Source organism: Lepisma saccharinum, chromosome 15, assembly GCF_977018435.1.
Source record: "Lepisma saccharinum chromosome 15, izLepSacc3.1, whole genome shotgun sequence".
Classification (NCBI taxonomy): domain Eukaryota; kingdom Metazoa; phylum Arthropoda; class Insecta; order Zygentoma; family Lepismatidae; genus Lepisma; species Lepisma saccharinum.
Window position 1 is genome coordinate 36,601,189 of NC_139243.1, and position 20,384 is coordinate 36,621,572.

At 37.0% G+C, this 20,384-nt stretch overlaps 1 protein-coding gene and 1 long non-coding RNA gene across 2 annotated transcripts in view; one reads left to right on the top strand and one right to left on the bottom strand.

Moving 5' to 3' along the window:
• The window catches only part of LOC145999204 (meiosis inhibitor protein 1-like), a 242,625-nt gene that overhangs the window by 69,003 nt on the left and 153,238 nt on the right, over positions 1–20,384 (top strand). The window contains exon 5 of the mRNA XM_083136137.1: positions 8,070–8,175. Coding sequence (XP_082992263.1) covers positions 8,070–8,175 — 106 coding nt within the window. The remainder of the gene's footprint in view (positions 1–8,069; positions 8,176–20,384) is intronic.
• Positions 1,395–5,191, bottom strand: LOC145999453 (uncharacterized). The gene is made up of 2 exons (XR_014443391.1): positions 5,149–5,191; positions 1,395–2,049 (listed from the first exon to the last, which is right to left on the bottom strand). It is a non-coding gene; the product is annotated as an uncharacterized LOC145999453 (long non-coding RNA).

A 20,384-nucleotide genomic window follows, 5' to 3' on the forward strand; every position in this document is an offset into this window, starting at 1 on the left:
CCACAAGACAAGGTAAAGCGACTTGAGTTTTGCGAGACTATCCACACTTTAATGAAGGACGATGAAACCTTTCTGACAAAGATAATTTTTAGTGATGAGGTGACCTTCCACTTGAGTGGAAAAGTGAACAGGCATAATGTTAGGATCTGGGGAAGCGAGCATCCGCATGCCACTCTTGATGTGGAACGTGACTCACCCAAGGTGAATGTTTTTTGTGCAGTGTCAGAGCGTCGAGTGTACGGTCCGTTCTTCTTTGAGGCGCTACTTAACAATGCTACAATGCTACGTGACTTCCTCAACTTGCTGCAGAGAGAGGTGACTACATTCTACAACAAGATGGAGCGCCCCCACACTGCATCAATCTGTACGCAGCTTTCTGAATGACAACCTCCCACACCGTTGGATAGGACGAGCTGGACCCAATGATCAAAATCTATGCAAGTGGTCCCCACGATCACCGGACATGACAGTTTGTGACTTTTTCCTTTGGGGGTTCGTGGCCTCCCCCATGGCACAGTGGTATCGCCATTGCCTTGTAATCAAGGGGTCCCGGGTTCGATACCCGGTGGAGGCACAAGTGGTTCGGATCCCACCTTAAACTGTAGGTCCAGTCCCGATTAGACTTACTGTGCATAAAGTGGACTTAAAACACCAACTCAAACCAAACCAAACCTTTGGGGGTTCGTGAAGGACCAGGTCTATGTACCTCCACTACCCACAACCTTGAATCATCTTCAGGAACGCATCAGTACAGCTGTCAACTTCATTACACCGGATACGCTTGAGAAGGTGTGGTTGGAGCTGGATTATCGTCTCGATGTTTCCCGCGTAACAGGTGGCGCGCACATTGAGCATTTGTAATTCCAATGAACACCACGAAAACTTTATGAGTTTTTACAACTACTGTGAGCATTTCTGTAGAATACTACTTTTGGTATTAAAGTTATACCCTTTCAAAACCAGGGAGTGTTTTTGTGCTCACGCTGTATATATAAATGCAGCCTTTTCGCACAAGCAACATCATTCTCAATATTTGAGTAGACACACACAAATACACAGTCCCGATTTCAAATTGCCGCATTGTGTATACACAGGAGGTGACCTATGCTCTTGTCTATATTTCGGTTTTGTGATGATTTGGTCCCATTCTCCTACAGAGACCCTCCCTATAGTATCTTTCCATAGGTTTGCCCTGAATTGTCATGTTTGACTTTGAACTAACCCTATTCCTAAAAACTCACAATAATAAACCTATAAGAACTCACGAGAATTTCACTTGCATATTAAACTTGTAGTATTGAGGATAAGTCTACTAATGTGTATTTCCGATAATTAACATTCTTTGTTCTTGAATATATCCAATGATAATATCGAGGGAAATAAAAATTCTGCAATGAACTAAAATCTGCGTATTTTAATGTTATTTTATTGCACTAGATATATTGTATTGAGACTAACATAATGGGAAACACGACATTCTTAATAGAGCGTCATGGATTACTTGCTATAAAAATTAAACGACCTCTAGCATCCCGGATTGCTCCTGGAAACGTCCTTCTCAGGACGAACTATGGCATGCAGGATCTCTCGTGGAAACATCGTTGTCATAACGAACTCTGTCGTCCAGGATGTCTCGTGGAAACATCGTTGTCATAACGAAGTCTGGCGTCCAGGATCTCTCGTAGAAACATCGTTGTCATAACGAACTCTGGCGTCCAGGATCTCTCGTGGAAACATCGTTGTCATAACGAACTCTGCCGTCCAAGGTCTTTTGTGGAAACATCGTTGTCATAAAGAACTCTAGCATCCAGGATGTCTCGTGGAAACATCGTTGTCATAATGAACTCTGGCGTCCAGAATTTCTCCTGGAAAAATCGTTGTCATAACGAACTCTGGCGTCCAGGTTTTCTCGTGCAAACATCGTTATTATAACGAACTCTAGCGTCCAGGAACTCTCGTGGAAACATCGTTGTCATAAAGAACTCTAGCATCCAGGATCTCTCGTGGAAACATCGTTGTCATAACGTACTCTAGCGTAGAGGATCGGTCCTGGAAAGATCGTTGTTAGAACAAAAATTTAAAATTTTCCATTTAAAAATTTTGTACACTTATTGAGTCATAATGTGTGCATGACACATATTATTTTGAAAGATACTAAAATATCTCTCTTTGAGAAAATGGCTATCAAAGTTGTCTTTACTCCACCTTCAGTGGCGGTGATTGGGTTCCAAAACAGGGGGGGCAAGATGCCAAAACTAGAATGGGCCAAAGACAGTATATTTCCCTTTGTAGATAAGGTTTATCATAGTGCAAGGGCTAACAGTGGTGACAAGTAGGAGGCAACTGCCCCCCTCGCCCCCCTAATCGCCGCCGCTGACCACCTTCAATTATTTCCTTTCACTGGCATAAGCATGTAGTATCATGTGTGAAAGAGCCCTTCAAAATCTTTCCAACGACGTCTGAATCACTTTTGTAGGTGCCATAATTGCCGAAATATTGCAATTTAAAGCTAACATGATGTTGAAAATGAGTCAAATTCGCACATCTTGCATCCCTGTACTTTCGAAAATATCAAAGATATGGATCTATAACTTTTTATATTTTCCTATCTTAGTTAGCTCTTATAGCCTTTCAGAAACAAAAGATTGAAGTTTGTAGAGCAGTGGTCTCTTATAAATACATTGTCATTCAATTTTTGACACTATTGAACTTTCTACGTGTATCTTTGACATTCTATACAAGGAAAAAACAATTTTTTAATAGTTGAACACTAGATGGAGCGCACAGAGCAATATTTACTATGTACCACAAGGAAGTTCTTTGCAGTTAGAAACTAAAACTTTACCATTAGAAATCAGAGAATTTTAAGAGAAGCTTAATTAATTTAAGAAATTAAAAGCAAAGAAAATATTTTATTTTAAAATATAAAAATTAACGTTATTTATCGTAAATATTTACTGGATATGGTAATTAATCCTGAACCCGAATTATTTGAATTACACTATTACACTATTTGAATTAAACATCATTGTCATAACGAAAATTTAACCAATTATTTATTTATTTATCAAAGGATTTCAAATAGAGCATTAGCCTTTTTACATTGGAATGTACTAATAATATAATAATAATAATAATAATTTTATATATATATATATATATATATATATATATATATATATATATATATGGATGTATGTGTGTGTGTGTGTGTGTGTAACGCCTGGAGCAATTTCAAGCAAACTTGGTACACATATCACTTGAAATCTGGAAAGAAATACTGTGGGGGTAAAAGTCCCCTAGCACCCCTAGGGGTGGGAAGAAGTGACATGTAAAAATAATCGAAAACGACCGATATTATTGCGGAATCCATAGTTTTCTGGGTTGCTAAGATGAATAGCGGCACTACGAATGCCGTTCAAACCCCTGGCACCCCTAGGAGTGGGGGTGGGAATAGGGTGACGTGTAAAACTAATCGAAAACGACCGATATTAGTGTGGAATCCATAGTTTGCGGGGTCGCTAAGATGAATAGTGACACTACGAATACCGTTCAACTCTAAAGTTCATCACCTATCGGCATGGGGATGAGAGGGGGGTGAAAAATAAAAATGCCCAAAATGACCTTCATTAGTGTCGAATCCATAGTTTTCGGAATCGCTAAATTCTTTGGTGTACCCACCCTTGAGCAAGCAACACTAGTTAGAATTCATTATTTTCCTGTCTAATAGAAGATTGGGATAAATAAATACCCGGTCAACGCCGGGCAATCAGCTAGTAGAAAATAACAACAAGCGAGAGAAGAAGCAGTATTTTTGAGGAAAATAGAAGTGACTTCATCGGGACCATTTGCACAATTTTCAGACAATGAAGGTAGGATATATTGCACTTCTTCTGGAGACGTGTCACTCTCTAGATGTTAGAGAGTGACAGCAAACTGGAATGAGCTTTGGAAGAGAAGAATCCGGTGTATGTGTGACTGTACTTTTGGAGAAAAAAAGAGTTTAAAAGATTAGGTCTGTTAGAGCCCTCTGCGTGTACTGTTTAACTTTGTAAGATATTCAAGGATTTTGTCTCCTTGAGTTAATGACTGACCAGAAACGTTTGCGATTTGATTTGATTTCGTTCGTAATATTCGATGTAGTTATTATTTTTTTAAAAAAAGTTGTTCAGAGTGGTGAAGTGGTAAGTCAGGGAAAGTTTTGCCTGTGTTTTCATTTCGGAATTTTTTCTTCTTTCGGTTTCCAAGGGTAGTCAGATTCGACCCAAGGAGGGAATTTTCAGTATTTGTCAGAACATGGCCAGTTTTCTCGTGTTAAAATATACAGCGCCTTGATATCTTAGATTTCTCGTATCATTCCTAGAGCTAGGCGGATGGGGGAAGGAGGATTCATCCGGAGGCACTGTAGTAGATTTACCATATTTTGTTCCATTCTATTTTAGTTGCTTGTAAATATAACCGATTATGCTTTTTGATTTTTGACAGCATTGTGTTTTAATGATCATCCAAATTACGTCATAAAAATCCTATAAGGGTGTAGTTGTATGACAAATAGTGTCAACATTCATTTCAAATTAGAAATAAAAGACCACTTATTATTTTTATTGTCGATAACAAAGGTCAATTTCAGTTAACACAATAACCTAAGTAAAAGTGCGATCAAAAAATTGAGTGTTAATCAAACTTTTATGTTCTTCTGACAAAGAACCAGAATAGAACTACAGGTTTTTATATTCCAAAAACTTAATTCAAAAAATACATTAATTGTTTTTTTTATTATTCATCAATAATGTTTAGTATTAAAAATACATTTTAAGATCACAAGGTGAAAATTGTATTACTGACATGTTAAAACTTCGTGAAAAGAATGGACTTCCTGAAACTTCAAGTTACACTACATAAAATTGTTTTTTTTTAAAAAAAATGAATTTCACCTTCTACTCGTAAAAAAGAACCATAAAGAGTACACATTGTTGCTACTGTATGGGAAAAATAATATCTGAAATTTCGCCTTCATCTACAATTTCTTCAATCCGAACACTGCAGAAATATTAATTTTGACATAAAGCTTGACTTATAACGTCCGATACATGCCGACTGTTGATTATTTCAACAGGAATAGGTATATTGCTAACAAAATGCGCTCACCTATTTTTCATATCCACGATCCAGTGCATCGGAAGACGTAAGGTTAAATCGAAGCCATGGAAACTATGAACGAATTTGATCCAATTTTCTAGCATTGTTGTAGTACTTTAGTGCTTCTTATATTCAGACTCGCGCACTGTCGACGTGGCCTTTGGTCGCGTCTCGTGTGCTCGCCGACGTGGTTGGCTTATTTGAATAATTTTGAGCGTAACGTTATGTGTTTACGGGTTCTAATATGATACAAATATTCAAAATATTTTGGTCTATTTTCTTACTAATAAACTGGGTAAGCAAAAACCGTTTCGAGATAGTTAGATGTTTCATGTAAACGAATTCAATAGCGACACTAAATTGGAAAAGCAATGTTTTACGTCTTTTGTCACTTTCATATCTTTAAACGTAATTGAAAAATAATTGTCTTCCAGCACTCCTCTAAAATTCCTACCTTGCCCCTGTAATAAATTCTGACGCTCATATTTTGAAATACAACTCAGTGACCGTAGTTTTCGGGAAGAAAATAAACTTGCAGCTCCAGCCGCGTTTTCCCCTCTCGGCCGTTCATTGATTGAGCACTAAGAAAAGTTGTTCTTCACACAGTGTTAATGTCCTTCACACTGTGAGAATTTGTTGGTGTTGTGCGGTGACACCCTATATAGTATTCTACAGAGAGAGGGGGAGTAGATGAGGATGTTCCTTGAAAGCATCCCCGTCAATTATATTTACATTGGAATCATTTTTCATTTATCAGTTTCTTTGTCCTCAGTCTTTAATGATAACATAGTCGTAAAATAAATAGTATTGGGACGCTTTACAAACTGCATCATAGTGATGTAAAATACTAGTAGTACACAAGTTAAGCGACACATTATAGTGTCATGGTTGTTAATACTTTCTTTGTTATTATCATAACGATATAACTAATTACACGCAGTAAATATATAACACTGACTAATAGATTCCTCAGCTGGCTATAAATCTCCAAGAAGATGAAATTTAAGGAGAAACAATAGAATAGCTCATACAAAAATACCTAGGTAGAACACTCACCATGTCAGAGGAGATGCCTAACACATAGTTTCGTCTCAAGTGTTTTCAAATAAAATAATTATTAAGTTGTTACACAGCAAAGAAGTCACTGTGCTACGTTAGATTTTGTTAATGAAACAAATTTAAAAACAAAATGTTTACTGTCATTTTGTTGGGCAGGGCGAGTCTCTGTTACATAAATAAGTACTGGACGGTTAATATTTTGCACATTCCCCATGCTTTGAACGACTTGAACCACAGACAAAGAAGTATATATGGACGGGTTAAAGTTACAGTGGTGTAAGTCGCTTTCTTAAAAAGAAAAAGCAGTCTCACTCACAGCAAGTTGCTGATCAACACAACAGCTGTTTCCTTTATCACTGTCATCTGTTGAGAGTTGAATGAATCTCTGATTTACTTCACTTTTTTGTTAACAGATTGACTTATATAGATCTGGTTTCTGTGCCTAAGTCTTCTTTTTAAAAAATAACTTACACCACTCTAACTTTAAGCCGTATATATATAAGTGCTTGAACACAACATAATATGCCACATACAGTAGTTCCGGAATATCTCACCAGATAGCACATCGGATAATTTTAATCGCGAATGGTACAAGGCGTACAACTACACCAGTGATTATAAGTAGAGAACGGTGCTTCAAAACAAACAAAAGGCTATTCTAAAGATTGTGGAGTGTGTGAAGAATGTCGAATCGGGTGTAGAATAGTACAGACTCTAGAGAAGAATGTAGAAAACATGTTCACTGAACAGTTTACCTTAAGGAATCACAGACAACCTGTCTTTTCAGAGTACAGTCAAATAAGAGTGTACTAAAAGCTGATTTTATGTTTGATACTGTAGCTACTGTATTTGATATTGTCAATGAAACTACTTCTGTATCATGTCTGTTGTAACCTCAGTTGAAGTTAAGGGAAGACATTTTGGTTTTTAGTGATCTTACGATATAGTGAGCCGCCCCCTGGCGGAGTGGTTTGCACATTGCGCTACGACGCCAGGGGTCCCGGGTTCGAATCCCGGCCTGCGCATGGATGTTTGTGAGTGTCCATTCATCATATCATCACTCATCCCCATCTTCGCAAATTAGCCAAAAGTGGCACAAAAAAGCGAGGTAAAATAAAGCAAATCAATCAATCATTACGATATAGTGAACCAATTGCCTCAATCCGTATGGATTCATTATAAGCGGAGTGGACATTATTTGCTCCTTGCAGTTTGTATTTTTGTGTTATATTTTCCTTAATTTGCGTGGTTTTCTCTCACCTTGTCGAATCGTGGTAATGTGTGTTGTAATTTCTTATTTTGCTTCACTTTTCTGCCACATATGGATAATTAATTGCCACAAGGAGGATAAATTATAGTTAAATTAAAGTAACGAACAAATATACAACTAAATACATGCCCAGTCGAGGACCTAAACCAGTAAACTTTGGTGGCGAAATCAGTCATCGGAGTGGAGGTTTCGTCCTTGTGTGAGCAGATTTTGTAAAATGTAAATCGTAATCTCACAGAAACGCAGTTATCAGATTTCCACTACACAGAAATTGTATTTAGTGTTTGGTTAGTTGCATGGTGACTAGTTGATAATATTTAACTGTCTCTTTCTAATCATACCTCTTACTTTTTCACTCCACTGTAGCTCTGCTATCAGCACATTTAAACTGGCAATTTCTAAAAAATAGCAACTTTGCACTTACACCGTTATTGCACCCATGTGCTTAATTATTATTTCCTTATTATTTTTGTAACGGTTATATTAGTATGAATTGCAAAGTTTTCGATACTATATTGATTACGCATTGAATATATTATTAGAATTAAGTTTTTCTTTATTGTAAGAATATTTACATTCTTAGTTTAATTTCTCATTCCAGGCATTCAAAGGTTGCAATGCTCACCAATATCGTGTTGTGCTCATGTTGTTGGATTCTCTTCTCGACAAGTTTCCAGAACACTGCTACCATCTTTTTAATCAGACCCGTAAGTTAAGATTAAATTTTAATTTGTATTTAAATTAGTCGCATTTATGTTTAAAATAGTTTCGCGGGAATTTATTTTTACTAAAAATTGAAGGAAATTACTTTCCAATTTCTAACAATATATTTCTTGTAACAGAGGAAGAACATTTGTTTAGTCGGATGTAATATACTGGTGACAATACTAAATTCTTTTAATGTTTGTTGTCACGATTTGAAAATTTTTACTTTGATTGTTGTGAACAGTCAATAGTAGTTTATAAAAAATAATTAATTGTTGCAATTATGATGCTATTTTTAGGACTTGTAGTGGTAACGTCGTAACCTTGTAATGAAGGGGTCCCGGGTTCGATCGCAAGTGAAGGACGTTACTCAGTGGTTTCTTCAGACCTTAGGTTCAGTTCCGATTAGCCTGAATGTGATACTTCCCACACAACATCAGTAAATGGTTGGTTGTCTGACACACAGGGTGAGAAAATGCATTCACTAAACGCACTGTCATGATTGTCGGCTGGTAAAAGTTCGCGCTGTTACCACGTCGGACACAATCCCGTGTGTTCCGAGAGTTAAGAGAATGAAAGGTCTCGTTGTTGAGTTGATCTTTGTAATCCATGTGATACAAACTGACAGTATTTGCTCGAAAGGTCAGGGATGACACAATACTGCCCCGGAGAGAGGTCGGTCTGACGCTCGAACAAGGCAACGCAGCCCGGTTGACGTTGCCACACAGTGCGCGGGAACCAGCGAGTTTTGTCCCTCTCTCGCCTTCCTTTTCCCATATGTGGCACCAGCGTAATTCTGCCCAGCCGCCTATTTTCATGGCCGTGCGTTTAGTTATTGTTACAAACATTTCTGTAACGAGTAGAATGCAAAGTAAAAATACAACTGCAAACTACACGTTACAGCTGAAATACATTACGCAATGTTTCTCGTCTTCGTGGTCTCTTAACGAGCAACAATATAGCATTTTTTACTCTTTTTGAATTCGTGATATATATATACGTCTTCCACTTATCAATTGCACTACCCCTAGAACTTTATATTTGGTTGTCTAACACACAGGTTGAGAACATATTTTCCCTGATCACAGAGAGATACATTGCATACGAACGCCTGCCTCCGTGGCGGAGTGGTTAGCACATAGCGCTACGACACCAGGGGTCCTGGGTTCGAATCCTGGCCTGGACATGGATGTTTATAAATGTCCATTCATCAATTTCATCATATCATCATTCATTCCCATCTTCGCAAATTAGTTAACAGTGGCACAAAAGGCGAAGTATAATAAAGCAAATCAATCAATCAAGCATTACACTTCATGCACGAATAGGCTAATCTGGAATGAATATTGGATAGTCGAATCACAATGACTCCCACTACTAATTTAACTCGAAATAAGTTTATAATAAAACTGCTACACTATCAAGGAGATCCTTGGGTATTTGTGTTGTATTGTTCTTATCAGTATATTCCAGGAGTGGTTACATTAATCGGTATTGTAGCGGATTCAGCCGATAAAAGCATTCCTGTTTTCGGCAAACTACCAATAATAATAACCATATTGTTTGTATATTAATCATTTTCCTGTAAATAACCTTACTTAGTTCAAAATTATGCCATTTTTTACTTTCTTGTAAATGACATAAAGATATAATTCACATTCTTTGCCTTTATAGTAAAATTATTATCGTTTTTATTAAAGAAGGCCGTGTTTCAGACTTGTGGGCCCTTTTTATAACCAACCCTTACATAAAAAATTAATGGATAATTATGTAACCATGCGGAATGATAGTTACATAAAATGCTAATATTAATAACAATGTTATTTTACAACAACACAAGGAAAGTACTATATGAATTAAAACTAAAATTGTGCGCTTTATAAGAGATATAATTTAAGAATAAGAATAATTGATAATAATAATAATACACAATATGATTAACTTAAATAAAATACATTATAATCGTCTGGTTTCATGTATTAATTAAGGAAGTGAATGATCCACAAAGCACAAGAACACTTTCTCGTCTACACACCAAAGTCCTTCAACATGGTTGAGATAATGTGATTTGCCCACTTGATTAGAAACTGATCTTACAATTAGTACACTGACATTACAAAAGGTCGAACTATGTGGCCTAGACTGCATTTGAGGACATTACGAAATGAAAATCTGAGCTGTTTTAGGGCATCAATTGAGTTATAAATTTCTCATAATCGCTTTGAAAGTTAGTGTGCAGTTTAGGGAAATGGAAGAAAGTCAAAATGGAGGCAAGTGGTCAATATTGTGCCCAAAATAATTGCAGTTGATTTAGCATCTGATATATTTCCTATGACTTTTATTATATTGCATTTGAATGAAATTGTCAGTGCGTTTCAAGATAGATATTCTTATAGTTTAACATATTTGGTTCAAAATGGATTAAATCTGGACACACTTCTCCTGTACGTTTGAACACGGAATATAGATAATGTCAATCTTTTCTAAAAAATCTCAATACTATTTCGAAATGTGAAATTTGTTAAATTATTTTGTAATTTATGATGTACATATAGATGTGTATATGTACCACAAATTGTGTAGGTGTCGAGAGATGGATATTTTTGCTGATAATTATAAAATACCATTATAAAATTTGCCGATCCTGATAACCTATATTTTACTGATCGATTATAGAAAATACAAATCTTTCTGGAACCCGAACGGAGTTTCTTGCAACACTGTCGTGCGCTGTTTCACCTCAGGAAAGGACGTCACAGATGCGATGTTGGGTCTCCAGCATACAAGCGGCAACGCGGCTTCTTTGAACGACTATAGAGCAGACCGACACACCAACGACAAAAATCTTCCGGAGAAATGTTGTTTGTTTTGATCTCCTGTATACGTTTTTGGGGTCCGTTGGCGCCATTAAAATGACACGTGTATATGATTGGATGAAAATTCAAATTTTACAGCAAAAAGGAAATAGAATCAGTTTTTCCACTTACGTAATTCCTGGATGCGATTCTAATTCACTTGTGATATCGATTAAGCAGGGTGAATAAAAGGCATTGCTAGCTTCGTTATATTGACCTCGGAATCTAGATACGATAATACATTTACACTTTCTGACTTTCTGTTCTATCATGTGTTCACATGCGTATTTAGGTAAGGTAAAAGTACCCCTGTGCGTGTGCACACATGACATGAAGACATGTTGGGGTGATGTGGAGGTATAGAGCTCACATGCCATGCGTATTAGAGAGCATAATTACCATTATGTACAGTACAAGTACTGTTATAAAATATGATTCACACAGATAATATCGTAACTTAAATCCTTAATTAATACATATGCTGTGAAATCATAATCCTGCTGTTAAGACATAATACCATGGAAACCATAGTTGGAAGAAATAAGAGAACGAAGCGATTGTTGGGAGACAGAGAATGTTTGTTAATTCCGTGGAGACAAACATCTTCAAAGTGAACAGCCCAATAAATCTGGAAAAACCATTGAGGTTACTTGCGTTAAAGCACATACTAATATTACAGGCAATTCTCATGTAGATGAATGTGCAAAGAAAGCAGCGTGTCTTCCAAATATTACGAACTTATAATTATACTATACGGATCTTCTTCCTAAAGTGAAGAAGAATATTTTGAATGAATGGTTTGATTGGTGTTGAAATGAACTTACTACAGTTGGAGAATCATACAGAACATTTGCTGAATTCAAAACACACAAACCATGGTTTTATCATGTAAGTGCTACAAGAAATTTAATTGTATTAATTAATAGACTGAGATCCGGTCATTTGTGTACTAGGCAACATTTGAAGACTGAAATTGGTAAACTCTGTTAAGTGCCACAATAATTTAAACACCGTTTTCAATGTTAAACTGTGAAATGTACCATGCTTTATAATGTGTTAAACGTGAAAAGTGGCTGGTAGCCCTCTAAGTAGTTCAAAGGGCGTGTAAAGAGGTCACCAGTGTGAACCTTCTTACGGCCTGATGTGCGGAACGACGCGATTTCCCAACACTTTCGCTTTTTGGCACTTACAACGTTTACAACTTTCAGTCCTCATTTATCCAGAATTGGAATAACGAACAATAAGAAATGTGAATGTGGCTGGGAAAGTGCAGATGCACAACATATAATACTGGAATGCTCAAAATATAATAGCGAGAGAAATATATTGTATAAAACTTTATATTAGGTGCATTCAAATGAAAAGGTCCATTTCCTTGCAGACACTTTATTACAGTAGTTGGCTACACGTATTCACCGTATGAGGTAAGACACTGGTCCTACTTCGAAACAAGGTTATGAATTCCTTGGTAGAAGAAGTCCTTGTGCTGGGAATGAAACCATTCCCTGACAGCTTCCTGCAGCTCAGGAAAGCATAGTCCTCTGAGGTGTTTCTTCATTGGTCCGAAAAAGTGAAAATCACATGGACTCAAGTCAGGACTGTATGCAGGGTGGTCTAGCACTTCCCAATGGTATGATTGTTGGCCGTGTGTAGAGTTGCGTTGTCATGAAGCAGAACGATTCCTGGGTTGATAAGTTCACCGATTCACGATGGAATTCCCCCGGTGACACTTGCATCGCCCACGGGAACCAAATCACAGATCGCATCTGATCGTATCAAGTGTCCATCTCTCCAAGCTAGTTGGCTCTTTGCGTTCAACGACAGCGCACACACACATGACAATGGCCACTCACTGACTTATGGCTGCAGTAGAGGAGCTGTAAAAGAGAGAGAGAACACATTAATAATCCTTGTATTCTTACCTTTAGACCATCCCTCGTATGCGAGGCACAAGCTATCCAGGTTTTACAATCCTGACATTGCAGTGCCTCAATATGAGCGCCGTGGGTGACGTGACAAACAACAATGCGATATGTCATCTCCTGCCAGACTCTGCACAATATTTCAGGTGTCACTGTCGTTGCAGTGACTTTTTATCCTCACTCGAAGTTCTCACATGTTCTCACACGTTGTCCTTTAGGTGCCTTCACAAGAAAACATCACATTTTGATAAATACTGAGATCTCGGTGGCCATGTCATGAAGGCATTGTCGTCTTTTTTCTCTATGTCTTCAATCCAACGTCCTTGAAACGCGTGATTGAGATTGGCACGAAAGTGTTTATGATAGTGGAGCGGTGCTCCATTTTACTAGTGCAGCTAATCACCATAATCCTCATTCAGTTGTTGCATTAACCAGCCATGGAGCATGTCGAGATAGAATATTCCAGTGACCGAGTTCTCTGCGCAAAAATGGTCCGTAAACTTTCCACTATGACACGGCACAAAACACATTCAACTTGGGTGGATCTCGCTGGTGTTAAATCATGCTGTGTGGATTCTCGGTCGCCCAAACTCTGCAATTGTCACATTTCACCTTTCTACTGACGTGAAATATTGCCTTGTTGCTGAACCTGAAACGCTCAAAAAATCCATCCTCATCCATAACATTTTAATACAGATGCAAAACTCCGTGTTGGTTCGTGAACATTTAATGCCGTTGCAATTTGTACGGGTGCATTTTCAACACTGTCTGGTGTGGCATTCTCTCTGTGTGAGAGCTTCTGCGCCAACGATTTTGCAGAGATACGTTCAAATGCCTCGCATAAAAGTCCAACACGTTCATCGGGAACTGGTAGTCGACCAGCCTTCTTCTGTGGGCACAAACAACCTGATGCGGTAAAATTTTGATTGTGCCATTTTGCAGTCAACTTCCTGATGGTTGCCTCTTTTCCGTATTTAGTCCAAGAACAACATTGCACTTGGGTAGCACAGCAATTTTTCTCGAATTGAAGGACGCAAACAGCTTTCTCAGCACTAACGCCATATTGCGTGGAACTCCGTGCAGCGCCTCTCGCGGCCAACAGAGGTAACTACACCGAAAATATTAAGATGGTGTGGTCTTACATGTGACGTGATGCATCCAGATATATTGGCTACGGAATGAATTATTAGTAACTAAATAGTAATGTCCAAAGAATAACAGGGAGTGAAGTATTTGATTCAAATCTCTTCATAAATTAAATTGAACAAACTTGTTGTGGAATGCAAATGATCGAATGGGATATAGTTTCTTGGCTTATTTATAAACGTGTAATGTACTAAGATTGTAAATGGGACACTTTTTTTCTTGTCATATTAGTATACATATACGTACATGTTGAAAAATAGATATGTAAGACAATATTAGATATGCAGTGAAATTGACCTATAATGTAATTAATAAGAAACTTAGTGCAGATAGAGAAAATGAAATTCACTGAGTACATCATAAAATGTTAGCTTTAATTAATATTCTGAGATTAATATTCTTTTCATAGACCTATATAAAGCTTTATAACAAACATGCATTTCGACTTGAAAATAAGCGATTCTTCATAATTGATTGCACTGCGAATACTCTATTTCTATATTTCTGTTTTGGTTATTTAACGTCCCTTTTCTACATCCTTGGTTATTGGCGACGATGTGGACGAATGATGGCCTGATAAAATTGTAAACTCTATGTAGGTTGGTATTTTTGTTCATGATGGTTAATTGAATTTACTATGAGTATACCATTAAACCAAAAAGAAGCCTTCCACATCATTCGAGAGAAAAAGCGCGATGCCTGTCGTGAAGCGAGAAGGATGCCAGTCTAATGATGAAACGCATCTATACAACGCGATTGATTCTTTGAGTTGTTATTAGCTCCAATTTATGCACAGGAAAAGACTAATGTGGACTGGACCTACAGTTTAAAGTGGATATCCACCGGTATCGGATCCTGGACCTCTTGACTACAAGGCGACGACGTTATCACTGCGCCATCGAGTAGCTTCACAACCCGATTGTCATACCGGCTCCAAATGTAGTGACACAAATCAACACAGTCATGTGACAGCTACCACGTGCTCCATTCGTCTGCTTCCTTTGGAGGCTTCCGAAGCAGCTATGTTTGGCGATGTGCATGTCCTAATTCATTTGCCAAAGTTTCCGAGATGCATTGCCTATTTACGATATTTGGCGCTGTAGGCTGACGACGTTTTAAAAATCTAGCTCGCCATGTGGCCACGTCTCATGGTGTTTTTTCTTCATGATGTATTGCATCCGTGCAGATTTAAAAGCTTCCTGGAGGAGCATTCGTGCTTTTGCGTACTTTTTTCCTCGTTGACAAAATATCGATAAGGAAAAGTGGGGAGAGGTCAGTGTTGCTGTAAGTATTGCAGATATTCACTTCGGTTCGCAAACGGCATTAGTATTAAGCATTGACAGTCAGGTTTGTTTACTAATATTGTTCGCATGAGCACATGAATATCCTAGAATAATACATTATAAAATATGCACACATTAAAAACATTATATCTATTTTCTATGTTCTAGTGTAACGCTTTGTTTGATGCTATAATATACTGAGCACAGATTACGAAGGAAGACTACAAATCGACTGTGTGGCATAACTTACTCATGATAACTTTTTCATCAGCTCCTTCATTGATAGTTTTATTCTCTATTACTTATTATACGCTATAATCTGATACTCTTAGAACACATTCTTCTTTGAAGATTATGTTTGAGTTTGTCAACTACTTATATCTCGGTAATTAGGTATTAATGTTAGGACGAGAGAGGGAGGGGGTGAGAATTGATTGATTTGGTTTATTTTACTTCGCTTTTCTGCCACTTTTGGGTAATCTCGGATATGAGGAGGAGTAATGATACAATGAAATTGACGAAAGGATACTCACGAACTCATAAACCCAGGCCGAGATTCGAACCCGGGACCGCAGGGGAGAATTCGAAAAGTGTCGTCCACAGAAAGGGTTAGACGAGTATGAATGTTGATGAAAAGATGACACGATATTTTAATTACTGCTGAGGAAGAGGATATAACTATGTCCTCTTTCTTACTGCCAAGTTCCTCAGCTGCGAAAGTCCTGGAAAGTCCGAAGATTGAAAACGTAGATCACACTTACAAATAGAAAGATAGAGAGGAAGTTGGAGTGAGTGACAGTGGGCAGAGAAGGAGCAGAGAGAATGGAAATAGTGAAAAGATTGAGAGTAGATAGAGAGAGGATAGAGAGAGGAAATGGTGGTCAGGGTGAGGTAGATATAATGAGGGTACACACAGAGAGAAAATGGTGGAGCAAGTGGAAGTAGGAAGAGATTGAATAAAGAGAGGAAATGGTGGAGAGAATAAAATAAGACAGAGAGGAATTAGTAGTTAGTGGGGGATTTGTGGGGAGAGAGCAAGAGTAAACAGAGAGGGGTAAAGATAGGAGTGGTAGTAGAGATATGAGGAGTACGAATGAGGAAGAAATGGTGGAGAGAGTGAGATTAGACAGGTAGGAAATGGAGAGTGGGAAATTGTGGAGACACTGAGAGTAGAAAGAGAGGTAGTAGAGAGAGAAATTGCGGGGAAACTGATAGTAGACAGAAGTATAGTAGGAAAAAAGAGGATATCGAGGAGAGATGTAGAGGTTAGAGAGAAAATGTAATAGAGGGTAAAAGAAGGCAGAGACTGAATAGTAAGATAATATTGTGGATAGTGAGAGTAGTTAGAGGGGAGTGGAGAAGAAATGTTGGGAGAATGGTAGAAGAAAGTAGGAGAGTGCAGAGATAGAGGAAATGGTAGAGAGAGTGACAGCAGACAGATGTTGAGTGTAAAGAGAGAGATAGGGGGATGAATGGCAGAGAGTGAGTGAGATTGATTGATTTGGTTTATTTTACTTAGTTTTTCTGCCACTTTTGGCAAATCGCGAAGAGGAGGATGAGTGATGATGCGATGAAATGATGAAGGAACACTCAACAAAAAGCATACATTTTTAGCCTGGATTAACACCCTATGTTACCCACTTCGCCACGGTGGTCGGCAGAAGAGAGAGAGAGAGGGGGGGAGAGGACTCAATTTGTAGATTTCTTAATTCATCTTAATACTATCTTCGCACACAAAGTTTTCAAGTTGCAATAAGACTATGCACCCTTTAATCAATTTTATGTCTCTCTCTCTGGAGATTGATTGGGACATTCTGAAAATATGATTTAAGTACTTTAAGATTGTCCACATTTGGAGAATTATCTGCTTTGATTTTTATAAATTTTTATAAATGTTGAACACCTGTAAAATGACGTGTTAAAATAATTACATTCTTTTTTCGATTTTATCCGAGAACCAATAATCTTTGGTTTCAATTTATAGATTTGTCATATATTTTAACCACAACGATGTATCTCTAAATGGCATCATTCGTTTCATTTATCCAAAATCTTATCTGGTATGTTTTGACATAATTATAAATAAGAAATATGCTGATTTGGTTTTATGTTCAAAATATTTTGGAACATAGAACAATAATTCTGAGCATTAAGTTTCTTAATATTAAACAAGCTGGTCTTAACATATATTAAATACTATATGCAACGTATATAATGTAGCTGTAGGATGTAAATAGCCTATGTAATAGTAAAGCAGAACATCATGAAAGAAAATAAATCACAGAACTAAGAAAAAACTATTCTTATTTCAGTCACTAAACCTATGGGAAATGTGTGGAAAAATCAAATATTAAAAAGGGTCATATACGAAAATGAAATTAGAATTTTAGTTCTATTATGAATATGATTACTCGAACAATCAGCAACAATTTAGGAAATTATATTGTGACTGAATAATAATACTATAATAATTCTAATAGTAAGACGATGAAAGTTTGGTAAAGGATATTGCAAGAAGAGAGGAATGTACGGTCTATGACCAGGTATCTTTTGGAGGCGACTTCCCTGGTTGCAGTACACATGTCATTGATATTTCGTGGTTATGGCCATAAAATGCTAGGAAATTATGTTTCACGTGACAGTTTTACTTCGTACATTCTACATGAACAGTGATTTGTACGGAAATGCAATTTGTCGCGTCAGTGTGCAATTTGGTATCACCATGTTTACGAGACAGAGTTGAAACGGAGGAGGAACCCCATACTTTCGAAGCGAGACGCGTACTTTGCAAAGTTACGAGATAATTTCTGCCACAAACGAGGAATCGAACAGGAAGCTTCTGTCGAAAAGCATCGCCGAGGTAGGTTGTGAACTGTGCGATATATTCTGCTTTCAGTGTAGCCAAACCGACTATTAGAAAAGAGTCGAATCGCACGTAAAATGGAGCTAAAATGTTGTGTGAAAAATAAAATACAATTAAGTCTGTTTACTTTGCAGAACAATCTACCTGACGGACGGAAGATTATTGCAAGAAGTTGATTACGAAAATTTTAGTTTGAAATTCTTATACAATTAACAATTTCTCGTAGTTACGTAGTATATTCCGTAAGATTTGTGACTTGTGTTTGTAGATGCATTTCTATACTCTGTCCCAGCTAACTGTGGAGCAGGAAAACGAAAACAAGTCTCTGCGCAAGTAGTGATGCGAGACGGCTCCACCAATGAACACGTGAGAGGAACGGAATTGCATGGAGTAGGGGAAAGCGACTGAAGTTACCAGCCATCCCAGCAGCGTGTACTGCTTCGATCTGGACACTCGATTTACTTCGCTTCTCTGACGCTATGCGCAGCGTTGCTCCACAGTTAGCTGAGACAGGGTATAGTTTGAATATTCGAAATTGGAAATGTAATCACCGAATCTTAAATTAAATATTTAATTTATATAAATGTATATATCGTTTAATTGTATTGAATTAGAATTTGTACTTACATTGGAATCACACAGACCCTTTATTGTATATTTGTGTGTGTGTGTGTGTGTGTGTGGTGAGAGGTTGTCATACTGTATGTAAGGTTGAAATAGAGAAAGCATCTGCTTGAACCCTTGAATTTTTTGAAAGTTCGCCTTGAAAACCGGGAATTATACTTGAATTTAATAATGATTGTAGAGTGGCCACCCTGCTGTGAAGAAATTCAATTCAATTCAATCTTCTATTTTGAACCTAACAGCTTTTAAGACTTTTCTGTACGTGAGTTGTCTCTAGAAAATACATAATTGATTTAGATTAAAAATATAATTATGTCTTTTCCCCTTGTATTTCACAGAAGTTATGTTAAAACTAATTAGAACAAAAATAAGATTTCTTAAGAAAGTTAAAGTATATCCCAGTCAAACATCTGGATTGGCCACCAAACTTGTTAAATTTATTGGAAATTAGACTTTTAATTTATATAAAGTTACATATTATATTTTGGGCATTTCAGTATTGCACGCTGCACATTCACATCTCTCATTATTCGTTACTCCAATTCTGAATAAATGTTGTTTAGTACATACTTATATGTACCGATCTTAGTATTTTTATTAGCACAATTATATTTCTTGTAATTGTGTTAAAACCGACAAGATGAAACCATGTTTCAAGTAGCTTGAATTGAGCAAGTGACATGTATGATTCACAAACTATTATATGTTCATATCGACACCAATTAAACCAGTTATTCAAAAATTTACTCTAGGCAGAACACAATTAACTTCAACAAATTTTACAATAACATTAAAAGTATTAGCATATTCCTTGAGTAAATTATTACTTACTTTCTCTATTACAATATTGAAATTAATCAGGCCGATTGTAAATGTCCATTTTTCATATGAAGTGAACAAATATTCCTTTTCTAACTCATAGTTTTTGTTTCAGCAAAGGAATATTATATTTTCTCCATATAACGTGCACTAAACGCAGTCTTAACACGTTGTTTCCATGAAAATTGGTAAAAGATAATTAAAATATAGCATTGTTGCAACAGTATCGCAATAATTCGAAATAGTAACTTACCACGATTATGAGCAATATGTTGCATCACATTTATTTTTCCCAAATAATTTATTCATTCTAGGCCAAATTAAATAATTTCTGATAGATACAAATACATTCTACAATATACTTTAGTGTTGTAGATTTGATTTTGAGCTCATGTGGTTGGTCATGAGCTTGTTGGTTAAATTGTACATTTCCAGATCATTGATTTTGGCCTTATCTCTAACCAGGTTTGTTTAAAATTGGTTCATTTTCATATTCTTTGTGTTCAAAGATTTGAACTAGCTGCGCTTCATGCTTAGTAATCCTCTTCTTACGTTTATTGTTTTTATGATTATTTAACACCCATGCCCAGGCCTGGGTTCGAACAAGGAACCCCTGGCGTCGTAACGTACCTTGCTAACCACTCCGCCACGGTGGTCGTCCATTGTTTTTATGAAGGTTCTAATAATAATTGCGGGCGA